The 12,970-nt window shown below is 42.0% G+C and overlaps 2 protein-coding genes and 1 long non-coding RNA gene across 5 annotated transcripts in view; 2 read left to right on the top strand and 1 right to left on the bottom strand.

The window, feature by feature from the left end:
- The window catches only part of DMC1 (DNA meiotic recombinase 1), a 33,119-nt gene extending 22,892 nt beyond the window's left edge, over window positions 1-10,227 (top strand). Inside the window, exons 11-21 of the mRNA XM_041129642.1 lie at window positions 1,427-1,573; window positions 1,878-1,960; window positions 2,578-2,630; window positions 3,542-3,583; window positions 4,807-4,879; window positions 5,501-5,592; window positions 6,609-6,682; window positions 6,781-6,895; window positions 7,746-7,806; window positions 8,359-8,475; window positions 8,974-10,227. Of these exons, the coding sequence (XP_040985576.1) occupies window positions 1,427-1,573; window positions 1,878-1,960; window positions 2,578-2,630; window positions 3,542-3,583; window positions 4,807-4,879; window positions 5,501-5,592; window positions 6,609-6,682; window positions 6,781-6,895; window positions 7,746-7,806; window positions 8,359-8,475; window positions 8,974-9,043 (927 nt within the window). The 3' untranslated portion in view covers window positions 9,044-10,227. The remainder of the gene's footprint in view (window positions 1-1,426; window positions 1,574-1,877; window positions 1,961-2,577; window positions 2,631-3,541; window positions 3,584-4,806; window positions 4,880-5,500; window positions 5,593-6,608; window positions 6,683-6,780; window positions 6,896-7,745; window positions 7,807-8,358; window positions 8,476-8,973) is intronic.
- On the bottom strand, window positions 1-11,620 carry LOC115352472. Of its 2 annotated transcripts, XR_005934259.1 has the most exons (5): window positions 11,489-11,620; window positions 3,727-3,859; window positions 2,746-2,856; window positions 1,406-2,622; window positions 1-924 (listed from the first exon to the last, which is right to left on the bottom strand). It is a non-coding gene; the product is annotated as an uncharacterized LOC115352472 (long non-coding RNA). The 2 variants fall into 2 exon arrangements; XR_005934258.1 differs by lacking the exon at window positions 11,489-11,620 and having other exon boundaries at window positions 3,727-4,033.
- The window catches only part of DDX17 (DEAD-box helicase 17), a 20,875-nt gene continuing 19,497 nt past the window's right edge, over window positions 11,593-12,970 (top strand). Inside the window, exon 1 of one of the 2 annotated variants that reach the window (XM_030040696.2) lies at window positions 11,593-11,972. In XM_030040696.2, the coding sequence (XP_029896556.1) occupies window positions 11,929-11,972 (44 nt within the window). In that variant the 5' untranslated portion in view covers window positions 11,593-11,928. The remainder of the gene's footprint in view (window positions 11,973-12,970) is intronic. The other variant, XR_005934257.1, reaches the window with a different exon arrangement.

Genomic DNA, 12,970 nt, shown 5'->3' on the forward strand with positions numbered 1-12,970 from the left:
TTGTAAGTTCTCAGTCTGCTCCCTTTTCCACCTCAGAGGCACACAACTGGGACAGGGCTGCAACATAAGGTAGAGGATCAGGCCACGGAGCTGGTGTAAGTGGGCAGGCGTGTCAGTGCGTTAAGCCAGGAGTACTGCTCAACACGTCATAGTGTTCAACTTTAGTCTAAGGAGGCGCAAATCCTAGGATCTTGGTTGGTACATAAGCTGTTGGTGAAAGGTGTATCTGTGCAGGAGAGAACAAGAACTTCTATAACCAGGTCTACCACACAGAGACTTGTAACGCAGAACAGCCTTAAGTTTGATGTGAGCCGCTGAAGAAATGCAGAAGCAGGGTAATGCATTTAAAGTTTCGGTCTAGAAAAATGATCTTTGCAGCAGTAGTCTGTTGTCTTGATAGAAAAACACAGTAAAACAGCTCAATCCTTTTTATATTGCTGATTGCTATATTCTTTTGGGTGGAAGAGTCGTTTTTATTCGTGACTGATTTTACCTCACCCATCCCTGTTAATGTAATAACCAAAAAACATCATAGGATGAGAAATAAGCTTCCAAATGAACATGACTAATTTCTTGCATAACCCCCCTCCCTTCTTATGTCCTATGCACCCACACGCTCTAGATAAATAGATGATACATGCAGTTCATAGGTTTTTTTTCAGAGAAAAATCTTGGCTGGAAATGGTAAATTGAAGTATTATCCCACATCTTTCACATAGTATGTTTTCTTATGAGTAATCTGTTGCTTGCCTTTAAGTTTCCAGTGACGTCAGAATCATAAAACGAGGTGAGGGGAGGCAAAATGTGTCAGTAGGGCGCTGATTGAAGTCATGCCGTGCACAATTTACAAAAAACTCGAGTAGTTCATTCCAGCCCAAAGTGTTGGTCAGATCTAGAGGATACGTGTGTTTTAAACTGGACGTACTGCAAACACACAGAAACAGCACAGCAGTTAGAGTCAGCTTCTGACAATCCTTGCAAGTCAGCTCCCCATTATCCACGATCAGATTATCTGGTTTACAGATTATCTGGGCTAAGGGACCAAGGACAGATTGAGTGTTATAGGGTTTACTAGGTTGGGCTCCACACTATCTGAAATAATCCATACTGTGTCTTTACTACCAGCCTGGATCTAGAAAGACTGACACTGAACAGGGACAAGTAAATACAACTGGACCCAAGACACCTTTCTCTCAAAAGCGCAAAGATCTGGTCTCTGCACCATGATCCCTCACACCAATGTTACTCAAAATTTTCTGTTGTTGGTGTCACAAACTACATAATGAAGAGTTTACTGTAAATCTGTTTCTTTCTTGGTGAAAATACACATGCATATGAATGTATAATAAAATATGTTTCAAAGGTTTACTTCGCCTTCTAGTTGTTAACTGTCACGAATACTCACAGGAGGGAACTTTCTTCACAGAACGTAGCAGATATTAAAAAACTGAAGTCAGTTGGGATCTGCACAATCAAAGGAATCCAGATGACCACAAGACGGGCACTGTGCAATGTAAAAGGGCTTTCAGAGGCCAAAGTGGACAAGATTAAAGAAGCCGCAAACAAGCTTATTGTAAGCCAGTCACTTTCCTGATAGTTTAAACTTATGCTGGCCTCTCCAAAATGCTGTGCAACATTTCTCTTAACAGATTTTTTTCACCACATCATCAAGATAATTTTGAAAATTACTCTGCTTGTTACGCTAAAGGGATAATACTTTATACTCTACAACCAGCAGACAAGTGCTGTGGTGCTTTTCATACCCTATCTGTGTAAAGGAGGCTAGGGTGGAGAGAAGATATTTATGTGGGATATTGCACTTTACCTTCAGGTTAAAGCTAAAATAAACCTCTCATGTTCTCTTTGGTCTTCCTTAGGAACCAGGCTTCCTGACCGCCTTTGAGTACAGTGAAAAACGGAAGATGGTATTTCATATTACTACTGGCAGCCAGGAATTTGAGTAAGCTTCTCTCTACTTAAATCCTTCCTTAGTCCAAATCATTCCAATAATCACATTTATTGTCTTTAATGAGACACAAAAATATAAAGGATAAATATTCAGCTAGGACACATAGGTTACCTTGCATTTGGAGCTAGTGCTGGCTCAAAGATGCCTGCACCAGTAAGCAACAAAACCAAGCTCCTTTTCTGAGGGGAAACTGGACTTTGTACAGTCATTGTAAATAAACAGAGTTTGCATCCAGAAATCCTGAACATGTCATCATTTTTTTTACCTAGTCAAAACAACCTGCAGGTCTCGGGTCAAAATGAAAAGTCTTCAAGACTTATATCCTTTGAGATATTTTTATGGAATGTTAGCTTTTCAAAGGTATTTTCTCTCTTCTTTCTTTCCAGTAATAATTTCTATAGATCTTTCTTTTGCACACAGGAAGGGAGGTTAAGACAGAGTTAATTCTTTATGAATCAGTGATCATTTAGTGCCCTGCACTTAATGCATCAAGTGAGGGGCTTTAGGGCAGAAATAACTTTTCTTAAAGTAGCAAAAATTTCTCTTTTTTACTTTCCTCTTGTGATTTTGTGGGTTTAACTACATCGTAATCCTGTCTCTCTCTCCAGTAAACTTCTGGGTGGTGGGATTGAAAGCATGGCAATCACTGAGGCCTTTGGAGGTGAGAAAACCACGTTAAATGAGTATTACTGAACAAAGAATTGCAACTTAGATTTTTAAATCAAGCTGGATTACTTCTATCAAACTTATCACATTGAAGTCATAAAGATGAGTACCTGCATGAGGGTAAGGAGAAAGAATCCTCTTCTCTTCGTGTTTTCCCATTTTTCCTCTTCATTTGCTTGCAGACTAAGTTTGAACTGAGTAATCTTTAGACTTGGGGCATGCTGATTCAGTACAACATAGCATTATTAATACTATTACTAACATGTCATATAGGAAAGAGATTTCCCTGATGCAATCTGTGTTCATTTCCAGTAACAAAACTGCCAGAAAAGGTATTTTATTTATGCACACTTAGAGTACCTTGCACTTCATATAAGATTTTGAAATTACAATTAAGCTACTATTATAGTAAAATTGATCAGTTGGTGGTTAACACTTCAACAACAATAACAGTTCATAAAACACAGTACTCTTCCGTTTAGAAAAGATAAACTGGAGACTAACATGATTTGATATAGTGAGATTAATAAACTCATAAGCTTCTCCTTGATCATTTTACTGAAAATGAAACTGGGCCAGGTCAGTGGAATCAACCACTTCTTTCCCCCTCCCCCTCAGTTAACACTTTTCCACAGGTGCCACATTGTTTTAACTTCCACACAGAAAAGAATAAATGATCTTAGCAGTCAAGCATGATCAAAATAATGCATTTCAGTTTTTTGGTTTTCATGTAACATATTTCTACTGCACAGAATATGATTTATAAATTGGGGTTAAATGATTTTAAAAGGTAGAGATTGAGGTGAATTTTGTAAGTAAGAGTGTTTCTAACTGCAGTAACTCCTGAATCTGGCAAACTCAGAAAAAGACACCCTGACCTTTTTTTTTAATCTTTTTATTTAACAGAGTTCCGGACAGGCAAAACCCAGCTATCTCACACCCTTTGTGGTAGGTGTAATACCTTAAAAGAGAGACCCCTATTCTTCTCAGTAAATCCATTCTTTACAACTATATCAGAATTAAACACATAGAGACAAGTCAGAATTTTATATCTTTAGAAATACAGTGAAACAGACCTTGGTGACTCTTACCTCCATTAACTGTGTTTGAGTAGAGAAGTCATATAAATGATCACTTTTTAATACTGCTCACATCAATGTAAGTTTTGCCATAAGGAGAGAGAAGCTAATAGACTGTCTTAGAGAAACCAGTGAAACACACCATCTGGAAAAGCAGAGTACAAATAAGGGTTACAGGTGGACAGGGGCATTGCTCAGAAAAGGGCAAAGGCAAGATTATTTCTCAGCAACTCTTTTAATTTCCTGGTTTCAAGAGGTTTTGCTGAATATGACATTCTGAAAGGGCACTGAAAGGATACTACTGGCTGACAGTAACTGGACGAACAAAGACTTTGGCAGTCACCGTATTTGGGCGGTGCCAAATACAGCAGGACTCTAATTTCCCAGCGATCTCTCTCAACGTGTAAATAGTAGTAAATAATAACTAATACAACTATTAATGCTGCTGGAATACAGTTATCAGACACGAGGTGGGAAAACATTCCCTTAAATGAACCCCAGATTATAAAGCAAATTATGGTACCTTCTGGAAAAATAAGCCTCTTCTGTTTAGTACAGTCTAATAGTCAGCAGAGTCATACCCTTTTGCATGAATGATTACAACTGAGTTGAGTATTTTAGCTTATTCACTCTAAAGGGACTAAACCCACAATCAGTAACTATTTGCATATCAGGAAAAACTAATAGCCAAAGAATTTTTTATCATGAGTTACAGCTGGAAAAAAAACCCTACTAAATCAATACCATTAATTTGGGGAGAGGATTAAGAGGATGCTTTGCGCCTAAGAACTTCTTAATAGTATCCTTACCTATTTTCAGTATAAAATATACAGATTAAGTGATGGTACTGAGTAAAACACAATTTTGATACCATTAATTAAGTCACATCTGATCTCCGATTGAGAAAAGTGGCTTGAGTTTCTTCTCAAGACGGCAGTAAGACTTAAGATACTCCCGATTTCCACATTGATTAAAACAGGTCATTCTTTGTGATATGGATAAGCAGTCATATTTTATTAAAAAATAATAATAGAGGGAGTAAGAAAATATTTTTCCTGCTTTTTCATTTTGATCTTCTATGATTCACTGTAGTGACAGCTCAGCTTCCAGGACCGAATGGCTACACAGGTGGAAAGATTATCTTCATTGACACTGAAAACACTTTGTATCTTTTGGACCGTTGAAAGCTACCGGTACCCTGCACTGGAAAGGCAGTTCATTTTGTTATTAGCAAGTAGGAGGCTCTTCCTACACGTAAAATATTATGACTGATACAGAAAGCCTGGAGAGCACAATGTGTAGTGGCCCACAAGGCAGTGACTTTTTTTTCTGTCATTTGATGTAATCCAACCTGGTAAAATTAAGAGTTAGGATACAGATTTTTTAAACTGTTTTTTTTGAGATCTAATATGTCTCCAACAGTTGACAAAAGCTTTTCTATTTACTTCAAGAGAAATTCATCTAAGTACTAAACACTATTTTTAACACTTCATATCTGTGGTAGACTGTGTGTAAATAGGTTTTGCTCATGGCTAAATTCCTTGAGCACAGATATCCGTATGTCAACCCCCCAGCCCCGCCTCAAACCCTAAACACAAAACAATTATCGTGAGCCCTAAACTATCTTTAGCGTATGTGGGACAGAGTGGACAGAAAAAGTCAGTTTTCTCTAGGATCAAAATAAATATTATTCTTTTTTTCCCCATAGTTCTATTTGGAATGGAGTTTTATGATTTTCAGAGCATAGTTTGTACAAATGGAAATCCTTAACTTTGACTGATGTCAGCCGACCAGACCGTCTTCGTGACATTGCTGATCGCTTCAATGTTGACCACGATGCAGTACTTGACAACGTGCTGTACGCACGTGCATATACTAGTAAGACCATCACTGCAACTGGCATGATATCTGTGTTTTTTCTCTGAGGCTCCCATCTTAATAGTTCTCAGTTTATTAACTGAGATGGCCCACTGAGGATCATAAAGAAAGTTTTGCTGCTAACAAAAGAAGTTGTAAGCTTGCTTCCGTTTTCTGTTTCTGGTGTTGTACACTGAGCAGACTTGCTCAGTGTAAGTATTCCAGCTCAGCTGCACTACATAAAGTTTTGCAGTTTGCCACAACATTAAGTGAACTCTGCCATGTATACGACGAGGGTCAGCGTAGCATCTTAGTAAGAGAAGCACCAATTAATGTACCCACGATTGCCTGAATGCAAATTAATTCCATAACTGCTGTTGAGAAATTCTCTATGATCTTGTGAATGGAACTTTATAGGGACAGCTCCAACATGCTCTGTCACAAGAAGTTGCATTAAAACTTCAAGGATGTTTTAAATGAGACTTTTACTTTGAGAGTACAATACGAACGTGAATAATATGACTAATACAATTTCCATGTGTCATTTAATTCAACATTAAATTCAAACGTTTATATTGCTTTTCAGTTCTTAACAAAAAAGTTGTCTTCATGCATTTATTATTATTGTCATTTCATTATTATTATTATTAGTTTCTTCCTTTCTGTCCTATTAAACTGTCTTTATCTGAATCCATGAGTTTTACTTTTTCCCCTGATTCTGTCCCCCATCCCACTGGGTGCGGGGCAGTGAACGAGCAGCTGCATGGTGCTTAGTTGCTGGCTGGGGTTAAACCATGACAGTTGTGAAGCTTTTCACAGTTTTGTTAGCTGGGCAAGTGGAAATGGGAACCTGCAGAGGCACAGGCACTGTTGGGTATTGTTATAGGTAGCTTGTTACTGGGCACTGGATTTAAAACTGCTGGCAGTGCAAATATAAGCAGTGCGGATGTTTAAAGTGGAATTTTAAAATTCAGGCTTTTGTTCCTTCAGAGCTCTTTCTGGTCCTAATTTCACTTGGCAACTGTACTTCCCACCAGGTGAACATCAGATGGAATTGCTTGACTATGTAGCAGCCAAATTCCATGAAGAAGCTGGTATCTTCAAGTTATTGGTACAAGAGTAATTTTTTTTTGTATGCTTACTGCTTTCAGAACAAGTTTTTCTATTTTCTTTCACTATATTTACTTATCTAGCATAATTACAATGCAGATCATTGACTCCATAATGGCACTTTTCCGTGTGGATTTCAGTGGTCGTGGAGAGTTGGCTGAACGACAACAGAAACTCGCTCAGATGCTGTCTAGGCTCCAAAAAATATCGGAAGGTAAGGGAAACATTGCAAAATTTGGAAAACATGGACTGGAGTTCCTGAAACAGTAGCTGTTGGTAGCACACCCACCTCATAGTCTGAGTGTATTATCAATCAGGCATTGGCCCAGGAATCTTTCCTCACTTTACACCTCTGTCAGTTACCAAAAAGATCAAACTGATAATATATTATTTGAAGATGACAGATTAAGGAACCTTTAGAACTATTCAACATTTAGAGTTTTCCTAGAAATACTGTTGAGAGAAGTCCTAAATGAGAGAATAGGTTGTAGAACTGGACAAATACCCAATAAGAGAAATTGTCTTTCCCAAATTTTGACAGTCTAAATACATGAGAAACATGAATAGAAAAAAGGATGAAGGCACAGAGATATAAAAAGCCGTGCCGATTGCCACATTCTCAGTACTTTGTGATGCTCTGAGGGATGAGGAAGGATGAAAAGGGCTCCTCCTCTTTAGAATGTTGCAGAAATCTTGATGAGGAATGAGTAAATGTTTTTTCATGCAGTAAATTGAGGGGGGAAAAAAAAAAAGGCAAACAGACAAAGGGAGGGAGAGGGGGCTGAGGGCAGGGAGCCAACAGAGAAGATGAGAACCGAGAAAGACTTGTTCAGTGGAATTCTGAAAAGTGGTCATTTTTGGTGTATTACAGTTGAAGTCAAACAGGAGCAAATTTAGGCTGTCTCCTGATTAACTCCAGCCATCAGACATAAAGAGTATTTTCTTCTCTTTCATTTGAAATTTGAAGTGCTTCAGCAGCAGCCTTGCTTTTACCATGGATGGGAGAAGATTTTGGAATTCTAATTGGATGTAGTCCACCTTCTTTGCATTGTTTTCTATTGCAGAATATAATGTGGCTGTGTTTGTGACCAACCAGATGACTGCTGATCCAGGAGCAACTATGACGTAAGATGCTTTTTCTCTCTCCTTTTTAAAAAATTTCTTCTCTTTTTTATTACATATGTAACAGAGATGAGAACTGAGATTGTATGGAGCAACACACACCGAAATGAAGGTTCAGATTGGTCATTGGTCCTTCTGGTATGATGAATCATTCATGGGTGACACCTATAGGTTTCCCTCAGTTTTCATAATGAGACTTTTTTATGTTTATCTGCTGCCTGACATGATGGCTTCTTTCACTTGTGACTTGAATGAAGAGGACAAGCCATAAAAAGTATTGAAAAAGCACCCTATTTTCTTTTGGACCAGCTTATATATGAAGTGTAAGGTGTGTATTTCTTGAGCCTCTTGAATTTAATGAGAGGGAAATTATGCCAGCATTGAACATTTGAACATTCTACCTTGAGGCAAGTGTGTTCAAAGTCCTTTTTTGATATATTTACCTGTGTATTATTCGTTACTGAGCTCAATCAATATGCCTCGTCTGACAATTAATCACAGTATTAACCTATGGAATTTGCACAGTGAATCATCACAACTTTCTTGCTAATTTAGCTTTCAGGCGGACCCAAAAAAGCCCATTGGGGGCCACATCCTTGCTCATGCTTCAACTACCAGGATTAGTTTGAGGAAAGGGAGAGGGGAACTGCGTATTGCAAAGATATACGACAGGTAAATCACCTTTCCTTCACAGGAAGGAAGCTGTGTTAGGAGCAGTCGTAAGGTGATGAAGTTCAAGGTACTGAAACTTAATAGCTTGACAGCCAATTCATGGTTTCAAACTAGCCACGTTTCTGGATGGTAAGTTGAGAGAAAATCTGAAAGGACAAACTAATGAACAGACTTAAAGTTGTCTTGCATTATAGCATACATTAAATTACATAATCTTTCCTCATAAATCCTACTAGATGCCTATCTCTTAAAGAAGACCATCAAATAGTTTGGTAAGACTGGTGGTCCCTTGGCAGGAAAATTCCAGAGCTGTTAAATTACTAAGTTTTGCTTGACACAATTAGTATCACTTTACCTGGTAACCTGTGGCAGATGCAAGTCATTAAAAATGTATTTTAAGTATTCCAGGTTGCTTACACTTACAACATTTTGGGGGCTGTTTCACAACTGCATGTAACATGGGGAAATCCACAAGTTTCTTGTTTCTTTTTTTCGCAGCCCTGAGATGCCTGAAAACGAAGCCACATTTGCAATAACTGCTGGAGGGATTGGGGATGCCAAAGAATAGGCAGAAACCGATGTAAATGTACAGCTGAAAACCACCTGGGCAGCTGGGATGAAGATTTGTGCAAGGTCACTGACTGCCTGGCTGCATTTTTATCTTTTGGGAACCATTTGAGATATTTTGGGAGAACATTGGGATGAACTCTGTACAGTTCAGTTTTATTGATCTGAATAGAATTTGGTTCGTTTAGGGTCTTCATTTTTCAAATGGACTTTCAGCAGACAAAGATTTAAGAAATAAGCTTGTGAATTGTTCAAAGATTCCTTTTCCTATATTTTGTGAAAATCAAAGCTGTCCTTTCACATGAGATTAATAGTCTTTTTTAGTTTCTTTCAAAGAGAGTGTCTATGTGGTAGAATTTAACTGCGAAAGGGAACAGAACTGGAATAAACTCAGTTATAAAATTGACATAAATAGATGGAAAAGGCAGTGGCAGGACCAACAGCCCAAGAGCTTGATGGACTGTCATGTACTGTAGAGGAAGAAGTTACTTTAAAAATACATTTTTAGGCATTTTTATCTTGACTAGATAACTTTTGTATTTTTATTTAGCATTTTCTGCTTTTTGGGGAGAAGGTTTTAAAACTGTTCTTATTAAAGTTAAAAATAAAGATTATGAATTAGAACAGCACTCTGCTTATATTTGGGTGCTTTGAATCAAACCCTGCTCTCAATAATCTCACTGATCTTTCATGAGAGAAATAACCCAGATGCAACCCAACATTTTAAAACCTTTCGTCTAGTTCTCTAAAGAAACAAACTTTATATAATTGTCTTGTCAGTCTCCTAATATAAGTAAGAAAATTAAAGATTATTATTAAATAATATTCAATATTATCAAAAAGCAGAAGAAAACAAAACCAGTGGCTAGATAGGGCAGAGAGGCTGGCACTGGTACTTACGCCGAGGGAAAAGCAGTTGCGACTCGGCTTGCTGAGGGAGCGTGCTGTCTGGCCAGCCAGCACAGGCGTAGCTCCGAACTAGCCAGAGATGTTTGTCACGGGGGGAGCAAAAGAAGAAGCTGGGAGTAAAGAGAGAAATGGGCGGATCGGGGGACAAAATACCAATTCAGTTTGTGTTACCTCCAAGGCTCGTGGAATTGCTTGTTTTAAAATAAACCCAACAATTTATATCTTAGACGCTTCAAGGGAAGGCCTTACTTTGTCCTCTCGTATAAAAATGCTAATTAGAATGGGTCTAACCGTGGTTAGATTTTTTTCATTTAGCTTAACTAATGCATGTAAGACAACCTGAAGCAAAAAGGCAGCGATGACCAGAAATTCATCCAAGAAAAGCCTGACACTGTGGTGGCCAGGGTTTACCTTGTGACAGAGCTAGAGAGTTTGCCGCCTTTGAGTGGTTTCTTAACAGATCTTTGGTATTTTTCCTGAGGTAAAGCACTGCTTTTCACAGTGGAGAGAAGTCTAGAGAGACAAAGACTGATTTTCGATCACCTGACAGTCCAGAAAGCACTGCTGATGGCGCGGCTGCGGTTTGGGTTAGACACATCACCCACCAGACACGGCTTCTTGTGCCGGGACAGACCGACTGCCCACTTGGTGGTAGCTGCTAGAAGCACAAAAGAACTTACGCTCTATGCCACGTAACTGCCTCATGGCTTATTTTATTTTATAGCTAGGAGTTTCGGGTTGATTTGGCGAGTCAAAACGGTAGCAGGCCATAAACACGGTGTCTATGCCATGCCCGGCATCCTTCCAGTACGTTCCGTTGATCGCACGCAATAACGCCACAGTGGGCGAAGGGGTGAATTCTTTTACTTTCTGGAGAGGTTGCCATGAACCCCCTGCAGTTGCAGAGCGGGGTGCGTGACCAGGGGTTACTGGCACGACCCGTTTTGGGGCCCGTTGTGCCATGTTCTCCTGGCCTTCTGGCACTGAGGCGAAAGCAAACATCATGGCTGCTGTCACTCCCGCTCCTGCCCCAGCGCCCTATTAATCTGCCGGAGGGGGGAAAAAAGGAGGAAAAACCCCATCCCGCCGGACCCGTGCGGCCTCGCCACGGAGGCCCGAGGGGCCGCTCCCCCCACCCCGGGCCGGGTTCCCCCCCCGTCGCCCCGCGCTCCCGTTATTGTCTCCTCGGCCCCGCTGCCACCCTCCACGGAGCCAGCAGGCGCGTAGGCGAAAGGCCGTATTCTCCAAACCCGACTACGTAATCCTCCTACCCTCCGCCAACCCTGCCTGCACAACCCGCGGAAGAATTTTACGCAAAACGCACGGGCTCTTCCTGCCCTACGCCAGCCTCAGTTACGCAACTGGCGTACGCCGTGTACTTACGTAACGTACGCCTCGGCCTAGGTTTTCCCTACCGTCTAGAAGGGGTTACAGGGTTGACTCTTTGCGTAGCAGACTTTGAGGAATAGGGAGAGCGTTCCTCTCCTCCCACCCCTCCTCACGCGGGGGCCCGGCTCAAGTAAAGAACGCTACGCACCTTTCGTAACTGGCCTGCCGCGCGGAGCACTGTTTCGCCAACAGAGTTCAGGGCGTAGTTGGCTTCCGGGAATAGCCGTAGGTATTTTCGAGGGCCGCAGTTTGCGCAGCGCCGGGCCGCCCGTAACGTAACTGAAGCGGGTTGGGGCGGCGGCAGCCATTTTGTGCCGGGAGCCCGGAGGAAGAAGACGCTGGTGTCTCCACACTTCACGGGCCCTGGAGCCGACCGAGAGCCCCGCCGTTCCCTCCGCCGACGTCCAGCGGGTCTCTGACCCACTGACCACCTCTTCTCCTTTTGTATCCCACCAAAGAAGCGAGGTGGCGCAAAGCGATTCCTCCGAGACACAGCCGCCCCTGGCTGGACCGTCTCCCCGTACCCCCAGTCCCTCGCCGTCCCCACGGCCGGCGTTCCGCTGCCTTTCTCCCACCCCTCCGGGTGCGATGAGGGGCTTCGGGGACCGGGGCCGCGACCGAGACCGCGGCGGGTAAGGGGTGGGGGGGCAGGCCGGGTCGGGTGGAGGTTGGGGGGGGGGGGGGGGGAGGCTGGCGTGGCGCGGGTCGACACGGCATGGGGTCGGTCCTCCCCCCCGCGTTGGGGGCCTGGTGGGAGGAAGGCCGGGGAGGAGGAGTGGGGACGAGAGGGGTGCGTTCTGCTTGTGGTACTGGGGGAGCTTTTCCCCCAAAAAATTCTCGGGGGGGGGGGGGGGGGGGAGCTGGAGACTTGATTAGTGCGGTTCTGGCAGCAAGGCGGGGTGGTGGGTTGAGTTTTTTTTTTAATTCGGCTTTTCCATCGTTCACGTGTAACCGTGTGTGTCTTGCTTGCACTTTTTCTCCCCTCCCCCCCCCCCCAATTTATTTTCTGCCAGCCCTTTTCTTTACCCTAACCCCCGTCCCCGTCGTCCCCCCCCTGTGCAAGCCACGAAGATCTTGGTGGCCCTGGCAAGGGTGGTTGTTGGACGGTCTGCCCTTCTGGTTGTCATTGCTCCTTCTGGACTTAGTAGAAAGATGGCAGTTGGTGAAAGATCTTACTCAGTTGCGCTCCCAGCTTTATCGTGAGAGGAAATGAGATTGAAAACTGCTGCCATGCAGGGGACTTGCATCCTCGGGAGGGTGATCTCGGTAAACATGGCCCTGGACCACACTTAACGAGCATGACCGAGCTTACGTAGCAGTCAGACCAGAGTTGTCTGTGTGGCACTGCAGAGGCCTAGTGTTTGATACTCCTGAATCTGCTATTTAAAGGACGCTTGGCTTGGAAGAGGTTTTTGCAGGTTTGATTTTTTTGTTTGTTTGTTTGTTGTTTTGGTTTTTTTTTTCTTCCGAGGATGGCAGCAATAAATACAGTGGCATTACAGTATGTAACTAGTTTGAGACTTGAGTTTTTTTAAGGGTTGAAAGTAATAAAGACGTTCATCCCAGGCCTTTTTAAAGAGAAAGTTAGAACTAATTTAGGAGAGTGGCATTTTATGTCATTTAGATCACA

This window comes from Aquila chrysaetos, chromosome 17 (genome assembly GCF_900496995.4).
Source record: "Aquila chrysaetos chrysaetos chromosome 17, bAquChr1.4, whole genome shotgun sequence".
NCBI lineage: Eukaryota > Metazoa > Chordata > Aves > Accipitriformes > Accipitridae > Aquila > Aquila chrysaetos.